Genomic DNA, 19,235 nt, shown 5'->3' on the forward strand with positions numbered 1-19,235 from the left:
TGTATTTAATTATTTTTAAATTATTACTTTTTGTTGAATTAGGTAAAAAAAGAATGGCATCTAGGCCCAAAATAGTCTAGAAACAGGTTCTAGATCTAATGGGCTCATTGAGGCCCAACGGCAGACGGACCAAGGCCACATGCCAAAAAGTGGCCCGCCCAAGGGTGTGGGGCTGGAGTCGAGGGTGCAAAACCTCCCTCGCCCAAACGGGGGTGCAAGAAAAAGGTATCTCGTCCACACCCCTACCACCAAGGCTCAATGAATCGAGACTCTTAAACCAACTAGTCACCAGCCAAATTATGACTTGCGAGGACGCGAGCAACATAATTGACAGCAGCTTCACACGGGGCCATATAATATTATGAAAGTGAATAATGGTGTGGCATGTAATCTGTATTCCTGTTTACAATTTTCAACTAGTATCTGAAAATTTGAAAAAAAAAAAAAAAAGTTTGGAAGAAAATTGTTTGATACATCTTATTAAAGAATACAAGTTTTATTAATTGTGAAAAAAAAAAAATGGCATATATAAACAGTAAAATCGCATGAACAGTGATTTTTCTCGTTTATTTGTGTATTCGTGTTTTTATGACATCTGAAATAAATAAATAAATAAACCACAAACAAGGGGATTTACCCGTTCAGAAAGGACTTCGGTACGCCAGCAACAGTCGGCGGTCGCCTCCGAAAAATTGCAGGACACCTATAAATCGAACCATACAAAAAAAGGCCTCACCGCGATAAGCGAAGAGCAGCAGTGTCGGCAACAGCAAGTTGCCAAGACGCACCGCCAGCAGCAGCAATTCCTGTTCTCTGAGGTAATATTTATTAGGCTTTTTGTTTATTAGGATATATGTGAGGCTTCGAATGTCATGCTAATGGGGGAAAGCGAACATTTTTCACTGGATTTTAACAACTCCTGCATTATTTACTTTCCGATTATCGGTGTAACGGCGATTCTTTTATACCCTTTTTTTCCCCAATTTCAGGGTTTTTTGCTTTGGGTTCAGCTCTCCGTGGAAATATGTGAATGAGCCACTTTATTTCTTCACCAATCTCTCGTGGGTTTCAACCTTTACCCTCCCTCTCTCTCTTTCGTACAAGAGTTCCCTCTTCAGTGGATATATTGTTTTACTTCTGTAGAAGTCTGTCTTACGTAAACTATGATCTATGCTACTCCTGTGGCTTCTTAATTTCTCTCACTCCACTCTCTATTTTCTCTTTTTACCATGTTCTTATCCAGAAACCATAAAAGGGCATCTAAATTGCCTGAAATGATTGCCAAACTCAACTACCATGTGCTTTTCTCACCTATTGTCTATGTGAAACCTACAGCAAAGCAAGACCCGTCTTTTATCTCCCTTAAAGTTCGATGCTTTAGCACATACAGGCTTTCCAATGATGCAAATGTCTCTGTTACTGAGTCATCACAATTACCCAATTTCACTTCCCGAGTCTCTCGGATAGCCAGGACTGAAGCTCTGGAAGTGCTCTTTGATTATTTGCATTGTACTAGGGGCTTCAGCTTTACAGATGCTGAACACATAAGCAAGAACTCCCCACATTTTCTTCAAAATTTGCTCTCCAGGATTGATAGTGAGAAAGATGTTGCTCGGAACTTAACAAAATTCCTGCGATACAATCCCATTAATGAGTTTGAACCATTTCTTGAGAGTTTGGGTTTGAATCCGTCTGAGCTACCAATGTTTCTCCCACGGCACTTGATGTTTTTGAGTGATGATCGTGTTATGCTTGACAACTTTCATGCTTTATGTGACTATGGAATTCCGCGTAGTAGGGTTGGTAAATTGTATAAGGAAGCTAATGAGATTTTTGGATATGATTATGGGATATTGGCTTTGAGACTTCAAGCTTATGAAACATTGGGTTTGAGTAGACCCATAGTTATTAAGCTCATTAATTGTTGTCCATCACTTTTGATTGGTGGTGTTAATAATGAATTTGTCAAGGTTCTTGAGAGATGGAAGAAATTTGGAATGGAAAATAATTGGATTGGAGGGTATTTATCTGGTAAAAGAACGTACAACTGGAACAGAATGCTTGATACAATGGATTTTCTTGATAAGGTAGGTTATAGTGAGGAGCAGATGCGTTATTTGTTTAACTCAAATCCTTCATTGCTGTTTGAAGGTTCTGGGAAGACAATATATTTATTGTTTGGTCGATTACTCAAGCTGGGTCTCAAAATGGATGAGATCTATTCTCTTTTTACACATAATCCTCATATTTTGTCAGGTAAGCGTCTGAAAAATCTTTTGCAAGCAATGTATTTTCTACTTGAGGTTGGAATGGAGCCAAAATACATTGCAAGTATCATATCTACCCATATCCAGCTCCTGGGTTCGTGCACTCTGAAAGGACCCAAAACTGTTTGCAAAGAACTGAAAGTTGGAAGGTATGACCTATGTCAAATTATTAAGGAAGATCCACTGAAGTTGTTCAGTAAGGCATCAAAATCGAAAATAAAGAACAGTGAGCAGGCATCTTCTCAATATCCTAGTATACACATTGAGAAAACAACTTTTTTGTTGAGATTGGGTTACACAGAAAATTCAGATGAGATGATGAAAGCTCTGAAGCAATTTCGAGGCAGAGGAGATCAATTACAGGAGAGGTTTGATTGCCTGGTGGATGCCGGGTTGGACTGCAATGTTGTGGCAAAAATTGTTAAACAAGCCCCTATGATTCTTAACCAGACGAAAGCCATACTTGAAAAGAAGATTGATTGCTTAAGAAACTATTTAGGTTACCCACTGGACTCTGTGGTGGCATTTCCGGCATATTTATGCTATGACATGGAAAGAATCAGAAGAAGGCTTTCGATGTACGTTTGGCTGAGGGAGAGAGGTGCAGCAAAGCCTACATTGTCCTTGAGTACTCTTCTTGCATGCTCAGATGCACGCTTTGTAAGATATTTTGTAGATGTCCATCTTGAAGGTCCGGCTACGTGGGAAAGTATAAAGGGCCATCAACCTTAAAGCTGAGAACATTTTCATCCTTGCTCATGATTTTTTTTTTTTTTTTCTAATGAAAAAGGCACCACATTCTATATAACAACAACATATGCTTTATGAATGGCCCGTCTGTTTGTTGTACTCATATTTCTTTCACTTTCATCCATGATTTCAATCTCCTATTGTTCTTCACTTCTTGATGAAATATTATCTAGCTGGGTTGCTTATTGCAGCTTTTCGGACACTGATTAGTGGGTTATAAATTAAACCGGTACTTGAAGTCAATGTATCATTATCCCTTTGGTACCATTGTCATACCATTGAACTTTCCGTTTCAACAGAAGAAACTAGAGTTCCCATTTTTTATCTGGGAAGATATATCAACTTTTCAAAATGAGACAGACATATCTCCATGCCTAAATTGGTAAAGCTTTGTCCAATTCCCTGCCTATCTGTATTAACATGAGACTTGTGTCTTTGGTCACAAAGCATAAATAGATATCCTCTTAAGGTGTGTGAGGCGTGTAAAAATGCACGCTATGTATATATTTCATAAAAAGGATGATGTATGCATGGCATTGAACAAAGAATAGCATCTGAACTATGTAATGCCTGAGCTCCACATCTACCGTCCATGGCATATGAAGGTTTCATTTATATTCTTAGTGGATTATAGTGATAATTGAAACTCGTTGTGGAGAATTTCTGTTAGTTCAGTATCATCAACTTTCATATCTAATATGTTAGCTACATATCTATTCATTATATCTTTCCTTATGCTTCATTTATGATTAGTAAATTCAATAGTTTCATGGTGAACTGAAACTTTGTGCATAATTCCTGTATAACAAAGCATTTTGAGTCATAATTATATTTAGATTTTTTAGTTGTAATTGATGGGAAGGTCAAATTGTCTAGTACTGTCACTTATCAGAATTTCCAAGACTTATCCCATCCGTGGGTGCCCCAAGTGATAAGGGCGAACTTGTGTGCATGAGCCCCATGTCATAGGTTTGATTCCCCCTGGAATCAAACTGTGATTTAAGTGGGAGGCCATGGCAGAGGGTTGTTGTGCTAGTCTCTCCGGGGGTTTAGGTTCCATGGGTGAGTCCTAAAGGCTCCACCGTGGGGCGTTATAAAAAATTAAAACAAAAAATTCCTAAACTTACTTCTTGTTTCTATTGTGCTATTAGGATGTAGTGTGGTCGATTCAATTACTGGGTGGAGTTTGGAACTTTTGGTTGTAGTGATGAATGAAAGAATTTATGGTTGTGAAGGAATTTCTCTTTTGATTTTGCTCATCTAGTCCCTTTATCATCTAGTCCCTTTATTTGATTGATATGATGTGGAAAAGGTTTTGCGTGTAGAACTATATAGAATGTACTTTGTCCTCTTTTCATACTGCATTTACACCTTCTGCAGAATGTTTCTGCCTTCAGTTTTGCATCTGTTATGGAAGAGTAGTAAACGTCAGAATTTCTGCCTTTTAATTTCTCCTTAATTCTTATGTTTGATCCAAAAGATTGACTTGTGTAAAACAGTCCTAATCTCTGAGTAATGGTCTTCATGCTATTTGCATATCCTAACTTTCTGAATGCAAAATAGTAGTAAACGCCATTTTGACCATAAATGGAGTTTCTGGGCTTCATCTGCCACACTGCCAGCTAGTTAAGCTAGTTCATCTCAGAATATGACCATTTCCATGTAGCTCTTAACTTACGGTTTAAATAAGGGATGACTCCACTGACCAGGGGATGGCAATTTGTATTGGTAGATCGTGTTCGTGTCATGTTAAGTAATGGACATTCAATTATATGGCTTAATCTGAACATGACCTGTTAAGCTAAACAGGTCAAACCTTCAAATTCTAATACGACTCATTTAAATAAGAGTTTTTCCATCTCATCCGTTTCATAAAAATAAGTTAAAATAATTCACATAATTCATTTGAACTGATTAATAAAATTTTATATAAAAGTTAAAATTTATATTTGTTAGCAGCCATAATATCTAAAAAAAATATATATAATAATGCAATTATGCCGTCTCATTTTGTCCTCTCATTTTAACTGCTTGTGCATTTAAATTTTTTTTTTTACATTTTTTTCTTTTAATTAATGATTAAGGAAGTAACTATTAGTATATTGATTTCTTTTTTATGTTTTTAAAAAATGTTTAAAAAAATTTTAAAAATAGAAATAAGAAAAGGAAAAAAATTGAAAATGAGAATTTTGCCTAGGAGTTATTGTTGGGCGGCACCCTAGCAACTCAAAAATATAAGACTACTTACTAAAAAAATCAATATTTTTCAGATTTTAACCAATAAAAAAATCAATATTACGAAAATAACAATAACAAAATGAGCATATGTCCAAAATTACAAACTCAACAATAAAAATATAAACATATTGAGAAATATCAATATTATAACTTAATTGTACTTTTGAAAGAAAATATAAATAGGTTATTGTGGGTTAATTCTGAGTTAAGCAAATTGACTCATTTATTAATAATATTTTAACGGGTCAATTCGTTTTAATCCGAACTTATTTGTATCAAATCAAAATTAGTTAATTTTGTATTGTGTTAGAATTGGGTTCAGGGGTCGTGCCACGTATTACCACTCCTAATTCACTTTCCGTTGCTTATTTCTTGATAGATTATAGTGCATATTGCGAAAACGGGTATTAGTTAGCATGTGGAATGTATGTTTTCTTCAAACTGCTAGAGTCAATTTTATTGTTGGGCAGGCTGTGAATCTGTGATGGTATGGTGCGTGGTCTGGCCTCCATGCGCCCAAGTAAAGTTTGATCTTACTACGTCTAAATGGATTTTACTACTGGTGGAGATGGGTTCAATGCCATTTCTTTTTTCTCGGCGTTCTTCTATATTAGTATTTCATTTAAGAGATCCCCTTTGTGCTGTTGTTATTGGGATCATGGATGTTATTTTCTGTTCTGAGAATTACCTGAATACTATTCACTAGACGGTGATGCTGTATCCATTTAGTGCAAAACAGATTACCGTACGATTTTATATGATGGATTCTATTTATTTCGAATACAGAAATGCTTAATTCGGGACCCCAAATAGTATCTCGAATGGATTTTTCTATTCTTTTTTTTTACTTAGTGATTAAAAATGTTTTTTTTAATGATATTGTGAATTTTTTTTTAAAAAAATATTTATGATGATTAAAAAAATACATAAAAAAGAAATGAAAAATTGAAATACACTGTACGGTAACTTATTCGGGACACAAATTCGATAATTGTAGCACCGGTCTTTCGAATAACATGAAACGGAGAGATCCTTCATTCCTTCTCTATGTATTTTATATATACAGGTAAAATATGAGAATTAATAAATTCTTCTTATAAAATATATATATATGTATATATATATATATAAATCAAGTACAAAAGAGTTGTTTTTCGATAGCCTGTTCTGATTACCAATCATTTTTAAGATCCTATCCCTCACACAGCCCCCTTGCAGAAGATCCATTTATTGTGAATAATAATTGCTTGTCTTTCTTCATTCTATAACCCTAGAAATGACAGAATAACCCAGAAATGAACTCACCTTGGGCGTTATAGCTTAACCTTGTTCACTTCGGTCTTCAATCAAGTGGCCAGAATCTGCAAGTAACAAACAAGGGAGCAATAGCATTTGATGAGATGCAAATAGGGGTGAACAAATAAACTAGTGAACCGGTAAACCGGATCGGACCGAACCGAACCGGTGGGTTTAGTCCAGCATCGGGTTTGGTCCGGTCCAGTAATAGTTCCATTTTTCTCAAAGTCGGTCAAAATCTTTTCTATTCTGATCTTTCCTTTTTTGACATCGGACCGAACTGAACCCAACCGGTTCATATATATTTTTTAATTTTTTATATGATATAAAATATTTTTTATATGATTTTTTGTATCATATATAATTTATATATAATTATATATAAAATAATTTTGTATTATATGATAAATTACTAATTAATATAATATTAAATTTTAAAATCCTATATAAATAATTATATATTATCACTATATTATTATATACTGATAAAACTGAAAGTACCGGTTTAAAGGTATAACCATTGCGACATCGGCTCTTCAAGTCTTAACGCCGGTATATACCAGTTCGGTTGTAAAATACATTCAAAATCGAACTGAACCAGACCGATTACACTACTAGATGCAAATCAATTCTCGCCATATGTTCTCTTTCGGTACATCCAGGGTTCGCCGGCTTTCTGAAATGACTTCCGAGATGATGAAATCTTATGTTAATCCGTTTCGGGAGAAATGAATGATTTACTTCCGTTTAGGTATCCATCTTCTGCTATACAGATTTACGTACTATTTACCTGTGAATGTCTTCTAAGAAATAGTTCACAGATCTACTTTCGCATGGTACCAAATGCAGCACAAATGAGGGCTAAAAGAGCCGTCAGTGAAGATTTCATTCACTCCCCAAATGCTTAATAACACTTTCTGCAAAAGTCAAAAGTGGAATGATTTTACTAGCTTAATAGTACAACAGAGAGCATGCTCCTTTGCCAAGATCTTAAAGAATAAGATGTGAGCCAACATTTATGACACTCTCCCCAGTATATTTGTTAAAAAAAAAAATTGCGCTTTATCATCAGGCTTATTGAGACACTTACCCTTACTATCTCCTAACCTTATGATTTACACCATCTTCTCTAACCTTATAATTTACACCATCTTTTAGAGAAGACAATGGTGAGGAAGAAGACAATCCAGAGCGATTCGACTCAGACTCGGCCTTGTCCTTGTGAAACGCCTTTTGAACCTCCTGTTTTAGCTCCATGAAGCGCTTCCTCTTGATTCTCTGCTCTTCTGGGGTGCCCTTTTCAAGATAAAACAAATCGGGGAGGTCATCCTCCATGAACTTGTCCAGCACGTCTGAGCAATGAGGAAAATAGCGTCGACCCATCTCCACTGTCACCATGCACCACAAAGTTTCAATGCAAGTAACCAAGTAAAACAACTTTTTTCACTGAGCAGACCGTAAATTAGTTCAATTTAATTAATCTATGTCAACTTTCTTACATGGCAGTCAGTAAATTAGCTCAATCTCATTCATCTTGTGACAACTCCAAAATGCAAGTATACAATTCAAAAATCTTAGCTTAGGCTCTGCTGTTTTGAAAACTAAGCAAGTCTAAGTTGCCTTGATTAATAAATAATGAGGAATAGTCTTTAGATACCATAAACCAACAATGTTGAACTAACAAAGGATTCATGTAGCCCAACGCTATCAAACAACTATCTTTCTCGAGATATTCCTTCCTAATGTGTTTGCATAATAATTGCAGCAAATTCAGCCAGCATGGTAAATACAAGGCAAAAATATCAATATAATAACAATGCATGATTTAATAAACTGAGAATTACAAGATTTTTCCAACATAGATCCAAGAAACAATCCCAGTTGAACAACTGAACAATTAAACTAGAACACCACAAAAGAAGTGACTACCAGTCATCACATACATCATGCACAGGAACAGAGAAAGAGGGAGAGAGACCGTCAACAATCTTTTACCTAAGCAAGCATTGGTTATACACGTGTGCTTATGCGCGTGCATGCGTGTGTGTGTGTAGGTGCATTGTGCATTTCTCACTTTTTTTACCCATTAAAGAAACATAATAGACATGCTTTTATGTAAGATACTTCGACTTGTTCTAATTGTTATCCAACAAATCCTAAACTACTAGCACATTCTCATCGTCTTAATTTGCAAAAATATATTAATATCTTGTCTTCACCATTTTACAGATGCAAGGTGACCACCTGACATGAGATGAACCAAAGCACCTTCCTGAAAGAAAAGTTCCTTACCTTATAAAACAACCTTAAATAAGCAAGTATCAGATAAACGATTATTTTTCCCTTTTCTCTCCTGTAATTTTTTTTTTTTGAGAGAGAGAGAGAGAGTCGAGGATTACACAATAGGTCACAATACAATAGAACAATGGACGAGGCATCAGAATACAATAGTACTGAAAGCCCACATTACCTGTTTTCCTTAGCGCCTCCATTTGAGTTCGCAGTCTCTTGTTTCGCATAGTTGGAGTCTCATTCAAATCAACCTCCCTCAAATTACCACTTGAACCTTTTGAGGTCGAAGGACCGGCAAGCCCAGATGTTGTCTCAGCATGTGCAACGTCTACCGCTAGCTTAGCTTCCGTAGGGAAGAATAATCGTGCAAATGCCACTGCAATATCATCACTATTATCATTCATCTATGCATGTGTAACCATAAGTATGGATGAGACTAGCCCAAGTTTAACCAGGGCTATACGGTAAATTTGTCAGCGATGAGTAATATAAATTTCCTTAGCCTCCAAACATAAAGAACATCATAAATTGAAGGTTCCCTTAACCTGCATGCATGACCAGCTTCAACTCTAAATTGCTTATCTAGTAGTAAGTTACCACATTCGGTCCAGCCACGTGGACTGTAAATTGAATCCTTATGCAAAGAAACAGCAAAACTTGTGGTATACCTTCAGCTATACCTTTAGGAAATAAATTCCAATATTTTTCCAAAATGATATGCTCAGAATTTGCCAATAATACTACCAGGTAGAAAGAAAGGGGACCAAAACTTATATTTTATACACAGAAACAACGTGGTTGAATTTTATACCAAAAAAAAAAAACCTTGGTTAAATTTTTATTTTATTTTTTTACATACAAAAAACTTCAATATTAGCCTGATGGTTCACATTGCAATAATATTCAATTATGTTTAAACATTTAGATACTTGTAGTAGGTCATCACACAAGCATTTTGGAACAACAATCACAATGTTATATTAGAAAATATCTCAAACTATCTTAGATGTATATACAGGAAAGTAACTCTGATTTTCAGAGGATTGAATATCTTCAAATATCAAAAGGCTCCTTTAAACTCTAGTATGAAAATAAAGTAACAGGTAACAAAATATAGATTCATCAAAGCAATAATCACAAAATCAAGCCTTGCTGAATCTATACTCCAAAAGCAAAAGGCTGAAATGCTAATCAGATTACGCATTTCATAATTGCAACGGTTCATGTGGCAAAAGGAAAGATCACTTTGGCATGCCATGTCACATTTTTCATTTACATGGAATGTCATGTCAGCACCAAATAAAAGCTATGAGTTTTATTTTATTGGCAAACAGAAAGATTGCTTGGAATGCCACGGGCCCATGGGTCATGGCACTTCTTTTTTCTCTTTCTATTGGCATGGAATGTCATGTCAGTTCATGATAAAAACTTTTGGTTGAACTTTTAAACCCCCCCACCCCAAAAACAATTCCTACAGTTTTCTCTCAAATCAGCAAAGAACTCCCCAATCAATGCAATAATCACAAAATTAAGCCTTTATGAGCAAAAAACTATAGCATTGCTGATGAGGTTGGTTAAAAAACTAGTATGGTGAGACAAGGTGAGTGGAAGCAATGGTGATTGATGCAAATAATACCTCGGTTTTCCAGGTATAGCAACTGCATGTGCAGATCATCTGCAAATGTTTGGGAAATAGATGTATCCCCAGCCATTGGATTCCTCCGCATTTCTCTCTCTAGAACATCAATGCAAATCCGGTCTTTGTTTGCTTCCTGCCCCTGCTCTGTTTTTGCATTATAATCCTTTGGCCTTGTCAATCTCCGACAAATACTAACTGCACTCTGACCATCCCGTGTTGATTCTAATGCACTAGCTCCTTTGGTCAGAAGCGACACTATTATTGATGGCTCTTTTCGCCTTGCAGCTATGTGGAGTACTGTATAACCTCGTTTATTTTGAAGGTTGACATTTGCCCTACCCAGACCAAGCAACTCGGTCACAACCTTAGGATCACAGTAGGCTACAGCATAATGGAGAGCATGGGCTTGGTCTAAGGTTATATCAGACTCAGTCAAGAGAAGTTTAACCAGTTCAACATCATCACAGTCTAATGCTTTGTGAATTCTCCTAATTCTCTTTTCATGCAAGGGGTCCACAGCTTCCTTTTTATTTTCATCATCATGCTGAGAGTGGAGACGAAGCAAACTAATTTTCTCTGCAATTTCATGAGGTAGCTCTTTCTCAAGAGAGATGCTGTCAAGATCTGATCTTGCTACTCTATAAACACATTGAGTGACAAGCTGACTCAATTGACAATTGAAAGCAACCACAAGAATTTGGATGACATCTTCCACAAAAGCCTTCTCAACAAAGTTAAGAAGACGACGCTGCAAAATGTAGAGTATTCATTCAGAATGATTTCCCTGCAGTCGGATTAAACCCTCCATAGAAAAATAAAAGATGGGGAAGAAAAGGCTTAAAACTATGGGTCTTCTTTTACTCAATACTTGAAAGTAATGGCATCTAATTAAAAATATTAAATAATGCGAAAACAACCGCAATGTTGCCTTTAATTCCAAGAGTTTTGATTTTTTTTAACTATAACAAAGCGGAAAGTCAGGCCTAACCTAGAAAATAATTTAATGTTTTGCATTGAAAATATTCATGACAAGGTGTGCCACATAAAATCCATGAAGCATTTTTTTCTTTCATCCAATGGAGGAAAAAGAAATACAAGATATGATTCGTAATTTCATTGCCATCCTGAATTTCACTTGGATAATTAATTCATATCCAGGACAGATTTCCATCACAAAAAGGGGGGAAAAGATATAGGGTGAAGAATTGCTCTTTCTCACTTTTCTATTCCATCACAATGGCCAAACCTGGATCTAATAAAAGAATAAGCACTAATATTAACATTTTTAATTTCAACACAAGTAATCTAAAGGTAGGTACCGGTTTACGCCCCAACATGTATCTCATATGGCATAACAAATCTGGCAATTGTCATAAACGGCGATTAAGTTCATTGCAATAGACTCCTTACATAAAAGATAACAAGAATAATTTTAAGTTTGTAGTACAGACTAGGTTTTCACAAATGAGATGAGATATAAGTTGAAAGTTGAAAGAATATAATTTTTTAATATAATTTTTATTTTAAAATTTAAAAAAGTTGAATTGTTTATTCCATTTTGTGTTGGAGCTCGGAAAAATTGTAATGATTGGATAAAATGTTATAAAAACAAACTAGGCCTGTTGCAGAGAACGTGGATCATTGTGCTGCACAGAACGCATACAGGAAGGGGAAATAGCATGACACTTGCAATGATTTGAGTAGGCTTATTAAGAAAATGAACAAATGATTTGGATGTGTTAGGTACTTTAAAAACCCCAATAATGTAAGAAAAATGGAAGCACAAGCAACATAACAGTTGAGAAAGAGCAGAGTATATGCTTACCCATACACAACACTCCAAAAAGTTCAGGACATGATCAGTTGATTAAATTCGCTTAACTCGCGATCAGAATGTAAAGAGTACTAACCTGGAAAAGTGAAACCAGCTCTGGCGTCTGAAAAAGGTACGATGCGTACATCAATTCCACCGCAAAATTTATAGCCGGTCTGCATGCATCGTGGACGCAAGACTCGTCAACACAAGTTGACACCTCCCTTGGAGAAGGCTTCAATTTTGCCGTATACAAATAGCTCAAGAAAACCCAAAATGCCTCACGTCCAACCTCGCCAAAAGGCAACAAATCACTCATCAAATATTTTGGCTTTCCATCCTTCTCAGCAGATCCCCTATCTCGCTGAAAAAGCTCATGGAAAAACCTACTTCTAGCAGCCAAAATACATCGGTTAACACCAACTGCAATTCCATCAACAACGATATCCGCATCGCTATAATCACAACTTGGATCAATCACGAGCTGCTCCAAATTAGAACTGAGCTTGTTTAAGCTAATGATATCGAGGCTACAACCCTGTTCAAGGCCTGACTCGCCAGAGGAGGGTGATTTAGCTTGCCCAAATGTGCCATTCGATAAATTGGAAGATGAAGTGAAGCTCAAAGACGACGATGGTTCAGTTGAGTAAGCCATCAAGACAAAGTGCAAAATACTCTATCAATATATGCCTATACACACATCCACACCCTTATCATTCACAGCCCAGAAAAAAGGAAACTACCAGAAAAACTGAATTGCACAGAAAAATATCATCCGGGATTCATGGAAACACGTAAAACAAGTTCAATAAACACGAAATTGAGACACATAATACAACTCCCCCCTGTTGGAATGCTATCAAAATGACAAGTTCTATCAAAACTTTAACTCTGACAGGTTGGAATGCACTTCTGGTCCCGATCTTTTGATTTCTGTATTTTACAAGAAACAGAAACACCACCTATTCAATCCCACGAAATTCATAATTGAACTTAAGTTCTAAACAAAAATCTCCGCAAGTTCTGAATCAGATCTTCTCAAATACTTGAAAGACCACAAGACCAAAAGATTTATCTGACGAAGAAAAAACTCAAAACCCCAAATCAGAACGAGAAACTTCCTAAATTGACCGAAGATATGGCGAAAAGAAAGATAAGAACAGAAAACAAGAGAGAGACGAGACAGCGGAAGCTTCAATTTTCGGTTTCAGACACTGTTAGGGAGAGAAAGTCCCGAGAAAGAGAGAGAAGAGAGAGAGAGAGAAGGAGACTAGAAGAGGATTGGTTGGTTTTGGTTCTTGGATACTCGTAAGGTGGGAGTTTCGTTGAGAAGATGAAGTCGTTTTGGTGACGACAGAGATGGCGTCAGTTTTCCAAGCTGGGCTCTGCAGACGTCTATGGTGGCATCAGCATCGTGCATCAAAGTCTTGGCATGCCCATCTTCGAAAGCGAGCCCAGATATGTAATTAAATAATTATACATACATTACTTTATGTTAATAAAAAATAATAAATAATAAAAAAAGGAGTGTAAACGGTGGAGTTGAAAGATACCCATAGATATAAAGCAAATCTGTTGCGTGCCTACAATCGAACTGGCTAAACGACAGTGTATTGCTGAAAATCCATGTCTCGCCGACGTCACCTTTTGTTGTTTGGATTTTTAATTTTAATATTAATTTTTGAGTTTGAAAGATGTAGCAACAATATGGTTATGGCATGGTGTGGCATTAATCTCACATGATAATCAATTCAACGTGACATGACACAAAAATGTCATCTTAATTATTATATTAAAAAATCAAAACAACTTAGGTTAAAAGGAAAAATGACTCCCCATGTCTTCAATCATTTGTGAAAAAGCTTTTTTTTTTTTTTTTTAAGTTTTCAATTTTAACATCTTAGTCCTTGAATTTGAGATTTTTCGCAATTAGCTCTATTCATCCAATTGGTTTATATAGGATAGGATCAACCTTCCGGACAATTAATACGAATGTGACTTGATGACTCATTTATTGAGTAAAGCATGATAAGTATTAGCGGGTGATGCTATTCAGTCACATCGTTGTACCTATCAAAATTATCACTAGTTTAAATTATATTTTTTTATATTTTTAAATGTTAACAAAATATACAAATACACTAATAGGTGGGAAAGTATATGACAGATCTGTGAAATCCAACACCAACATCATATAAAAATAACGGATTTAAATTTAATGTTAATGAATTTGGATGAAAACTGATTAACATGTTATAAAATGGATCAATAAAAGACTAGTCTGTTTAACTCAAAATCAATTTATTTTGATCTGTTTAAATTTTATTTTAAAATTATAATTTTATTATTATTGATTGTAATATTGATATTTCTCAATACACTTATATTTTTATTATTCAGACTGTAATTTTATACCTATATTCATATTTATTATTGTAGAGCTTATAATATTGATTTTATTATATGTTAAATCTGTAAAAATATTAATATTTTTTGTTAGTAGGTGTAATCTTTTTTTTTTTTTTTAAAGATATTGTGATTATTAATAAATATATATTTTAACTTTTATGTAAAAATATGCTTATAAAGTAAAATGTGTTATGCGTATTAGTTCGACTAATTTACATAAAATGAATTTAAATGAGTCATGTTGTATTAATCTATTTCTAATTAATTTGTAAAGAGTCAAAATATATGATACGATACAACTCGTTATTTAAATAAATCGAATTACGATTTGAAAATTTAACACATTTAATTTAATAAATGAGGTTCAATTTATCTTATATAATTAAATATTCATAACTTGATAACACAATTTAACTTCCTAAGACACTAATGGTAACATTTTTAATCAATTTAAAAAAAAAAAAAAAAAACCTAATACATTAATGATAATTTTGGAAAGTATAAAATGGTGGGACTACCTAATATTATTTAAGTATTAATTGAGGCGTGTGTGTCCCGGACCCGGAGATAAGTCTCCCTTGATGTTAGAGACATTTAACGCTATCCCCTCAATGTTAGGTGCCGCAATAAATAACTTTGTACTGAAACAGTATTTAAGTATTAATTGAGGCGTGTCCCGGAGCCGGAGAAAAGACTCTTTACATGCAGACATTTAACGCTATCCCCTCGATGTTAGGTGCGCCAATCAATACTTTTGTGCCGACACTCACCACCATCAGATCGCGCCTATGGCTATAAATACCACCGTCCTCAAGGTAAAAGGGGTTGGACTGTTGGACTTCTTTTTTTCTTTCCTCTCCAAGTCATATACGCTTATCTATGGCTTTCAAGAGGGCTAACTTCATCTTAAGAGCGTTTGAAAACTGCATTAATAGGACTTGGATGGACGAAGATACTTGCAAAAAGTTCCAAACACAAGGATTAAAATGCAAAACTGAAAAACTTATAAGGGCGTAAATAAGCGTTGAAAATTCAGAGCATCCACACCTTGATTGAGCAGTAACTTGTAACAAGTACTTCCTTAGAGATGAGTGTATAAAACGTTGGTCTTGTTGACTTGTCGTGGTTTGATAGGAAGTGCCGGAGGTACCTTCACCGCGGGTGTCAATTAATGCAATTATTGGCATAGCTGTTGCCAGCACTTCTTGATCGAGTAGTTTGCATTTGGTCTCTGTCTTTGAAAATTTCAATTCCTTATCATAAAAGATGCCGAAATGTTGATACAATTCCCAGCAATTCGTACCAAGAAAGTACCTTAAAATTTCAACATTCTCGTCGGACCGTTTGATCAAAAGTGGAACCATTTTTATTTAGCTCTGATATTATTTGTAATTGTCCAAGTGAGACCTAAGTCATATTTGGACCCAAATTACAATTAGAATTTTTAAATAATGTGGGATCCAGTTCATAACATTTTTAAACACAGTTTAATATGAGATAAACCCAGATTTATGACATGACTTCTTCAAATGGATTGGTTAGGCTTGCATATGGTTAAGCTCAAAAGAGTAGTATAACTTTTTAATTCTTGGAGAAGGTTAGGAGGAAATTATTACAATGTTTTGGAAGATGATTCCTTTTTACTTGGTATTATGTATTTTGAGGGTATGGGTGCCGTTTGGATAGTAAGATGAGATGAGATAATTTTAAATTAAAGTTAAAAGTTAAATAAGATATTGTTAGAATATTATTTATTATTATTATTATTATTTTAAAATTTAAAAAAGTTGAACTGTTTATTATATTTTTTGTAAAAATTTAAAAAAGTTATTGTTGGGTCTTGCTTTTTAGCTTTAGTCCCACATTAGTGGAGAGTAAAGAAGAAGCAAGGCTTAAAACCTATAAAATGAGGATTAGTTTCATTGGCTAAGTGTATCAGTCAAAAGGCTTAACTAGTAATTTTTTTACTTCAATTAAATTCTTCTATTGGCCTTTTTTTGTAAAAAGAGAAGAGATGTGAGTTAAAGTTTTGTTAATGGAAAAGCGTTGTGGGTGTCTTTGGGGTGAGGAACAAAATTGTATGATTGTAACAATTTTTCACATATAGTAGATTTTCTTCTTTGGGTCTAGTAGTTTTTTTCATGTTTTGGGAGTTTTCTGCGTAAATTGTTGTGTTATTATTTCTCTATTTTTCTTGATATTCCTGCAAAAGATAGATCCTAAGAGGTGAATTTAAGAAGTTTAAATTTTCAATTGTAATGATGAGATGAGATGAGTTGAAACATCTTCACTATCCAAAAAATGGGCCATAAGAATTTTGAGAATGGTCAATGGATGTTAGAGAAGTTCAAAACATCATTTTTTTTTTTTTTTAAGTACTATATTTCATTGCAAAGCCTAGCCTCCATAGACTTAAATGGGTTAAATATTGTGATTTTCTTTGTTTATTTTCTATTTTTAAACAGGTGACTCTATTGTATATACCTTGTATTGATCTTGGCCGTAGCTTTCACATATTTAATGAAACAAATGGTTCAAACAACAATAGCTGGCGGGTTCCCCCTCCCCCTAATCTCAACTCCAACCCACTAGTTGGGCTGAACATCAAACTGAGCCCCTTTCAATTGGGAGAGTCATCTCTTGGCTACGAAGGTTGGTGGCACATTAAATTAGTTGCAACTTGCACCTTTGGGGGCTTAGGAGCATTATTATAATTCACCGGATAGACCTGATTCAATTGCCTTTTTTTTCCGCAGGTCGATGGTTACTATATATGTAAGTGATTGTTGTGGGCAATTTGTCATCTTTGTGGTCGACTCGAAACAATGTGCGGTGATACGGCAATATTGGGTATATGCAAGCTGTGAAAGTTTATTTTGTAGTTTCCCAAGTGATAGTACCTATTGTTGATTATTTTTTAGTTTCCGCCCAAAAATGATTGCCATACAAAATAGTTTATTTTTTCTGCCCTTTTAGGCCTGGTTTAGATAAAAGAGACGAATTTATTTCATTTCATCTTAATATTTAAACATTACAAATATAAATATAAATATTTTTTTAATTTCAAATCTTCAATTTTTTCATTTAATTATTGTCTGATTATTACAACTTTTCCACACGTACAAACAAAAAATAAAAAAAGAAAAAAATCAATTTTTTCAAATTCTAAAATAAAAATCAAAGGGTAAAAATTACATATATTGTTTTGAGATTTGAAAAAGTTGAATTATTTTTTATGTTTTGTTTCTAAGTTTGAGAAAATTATAATAATTAAGCAATGATTAGTCTTATTGGTCGGTCTAGGTCCCAACATTTGAAAAATTCAGTAATCAGTCTGGTTTCGGGGTGTGGCTGTTTTGGACCAGACAGACTGAATGTGTATATATATTATTAAAAAGAAATGCTCCTTACACCACACATCAACATGTGATTTATCATTTTTTATCATTTTATTTAAATACACATATTTACACATCAATATATGTGCTTAAATAGAATGGTAAAAATGATAAATAATATATTTATGTGTAGTGTAAGAGATGATAAGTATAATTTTTTATTATTAAATATTATAAATATACATATATAATATATTATTTTATATCATTATTGTATAAGTTAATTATGTAATTTTCATCAAAGAGATTACAATTGACCATATAAAATTTTAAATAATGTATGTTATCAATTAACTAATATATCATAAGATAAATCATGTTATTATATATAGATACATACTCTACTATCTACATCTAATTAAAATAATTAAGTAATTTTTTTAAGATACCTAATTTTGCATATTAGCATGGAGAATCTATGGACAATGAAATTAATTAATATTCATTAACCATATATAAAATATTGAAATTTTAATATAGGCCATGATGAATACTAAGTTAGTAACTATTAACATGATAACTGATGAATATAATTATAATTAAAATATTTCCTAAAATATATCTGTTTCTTTGATCCTACAAATCGAGTTCTTTCAATATTTCTAAGATGAGCTGTATTGTTATATAAAATCATATAGTACGTAAATATCGTACAATTGTCTTTTTAAAAAAAATAGAGTTTATTATTAAAAAATTAGATTTTTTTTATTTGAATCTTATATTTATTTATTTTTTAAAAAAAATTATGATGTACTTACATACTTTACGATTAAAAATATAATATCTCTATTAAGATTCTAAGAATAAAAATAGAACAAATATTAATATTAATCTTTTCTTCGAGATAATATAGAATAGTTTTTATCAATACAATAAAGTTTAATATTAATAGAACAATATAATCTACTAAAAAAGAGCTGTATAGAATAGTTTTTATCAATACAATAAAGTTTAAGTAGTGTCTACTTTTCAGTGAGAAAAGAATATTTCTACGGTCAGCGTTCATATTGTGTTCATACTTGAACTTTCACCTGGAAATAAAATATTTTTATGTTAGGCCGTGAAGATGGTCAGATCTTGGGTTCTGAGTTTGAAAGTTTTGGGCCCCTCGCTCATTTATCTGCCCAACCAAT

General features: G+C 33.9%; 2 protein-coding genes across 3 annotated transcripts; one reads left to right on the plus strand and one right to left on the minus strand.

Moving 5' to 3' along the window:
- Nucleotides 1-635: 635 nt before the first annotated feature.
- On the plus strand, nucleotides 636-3,592 carry LOC109002514 (transcription termination factor MTEF18, mitochondrial). Its single transcript, XM_018980297.2, has 2 exons — nucleotides 636-818; nucleotides 990-3,592. The coding sequence occupies exon 2, from the start codon at nucleotides 1,230-1,232 to the stop codon at nucleotides 2,997-2,999; it is 1,770 nt and encodes a 589-aa protein (XP_018835842.1). The 5' UTR covers nucleotides 636-818; nucleotides 990-1,229; the 3' UTR covers nucleotides 3,000-3,592.
- Nucleotides 3,593-7,017: 3,425 nt separating this feature from the next.
- LOC109002513 (BTB/POZ domain and ankyrin repeat-containing protein NPR1-like) lies at nucleotides 7,018-13,686 on the minus strand. 2 transcript variants are annotated; one of them, XM_018980296.2, is made up of 5 exons: nucleotides 12,393-13,686; nucleotides 10,480-11,230; nucleotides 9,022-9,219; nucleotides 7,642-7,939; nucleotides 7,018-7,468 (listed from the first exon to the last, which is right to left on the minus strand). In XM_018980296.2, exons 1-4 carry the CDS (start codon nucleotides 12,948-12,950, stop codon nucleotides 7,647-7,649), a joined length of 1,800 nt encoding a protein of 599 aa, XP_018835841.1. In that variant the 5' UTR covers nucleotides 12,951-13,686; the 3' UTR covers nucleotides 7,018-7,468; nucleotides 7,642-7,646. The 2 variants fall into 2 exon arrangements, with proteins under 2 accessions (XP_018835841.1, XP_018835840.1); XM_018980295.2 differs by having other exon boundaries at nucleotides 7,407-7,939.
- Between the last annotated feature and the right edge of the window lie 5,549 nt (nucleotides 13,687-19,235).

This window comes from Juglans regia, chromosome 3 (genome assembly GCF_001411555.2).
Source record: "Juglans regia cultivar Chandler chromosome 3, Walnut 2.0, whole genome shotgun sequence".
Classification (NCBI taxonomy): domain Eukaryota; kingdom Viridiplantae; phylum Streptophyta; class Magnoliopsida; order Fagales; family Juglandaceae; genus Juglans; species Juglans regia.

Bases quoted from the DNA above. Each gene is read 5' to 3' on its own strand.
- LOC109002514 (XM_018980297.2), top strand. From the start codon at position 1,230: ATGTTCTTATCCAGAAACCATAAAAGGGCATCTAAATTGCCTGAAATG.
- LOC109002513 (XM_018980296.2), bottom strand. From the start codon at position 12,950: ATGGCTTACTCAACTGAACCATCGTCGTCTTTGAGCTTCACTTCATCT. The intron at 11,231-12,392 runs GTTAGTACTCTT...TACATTTTGCAG, and splicing joins AGCTGGTTTCACTTTTCCAG to CGTCGTCTTCTTAACTTTGT. The intron at 7,940-9,021 runs GTAATGTGGGCT...GCATGGTGACAG, and splicing joins GGAGGCGCTAAGGAAAACAG to TGGAGATGGGTCGACGCTAT.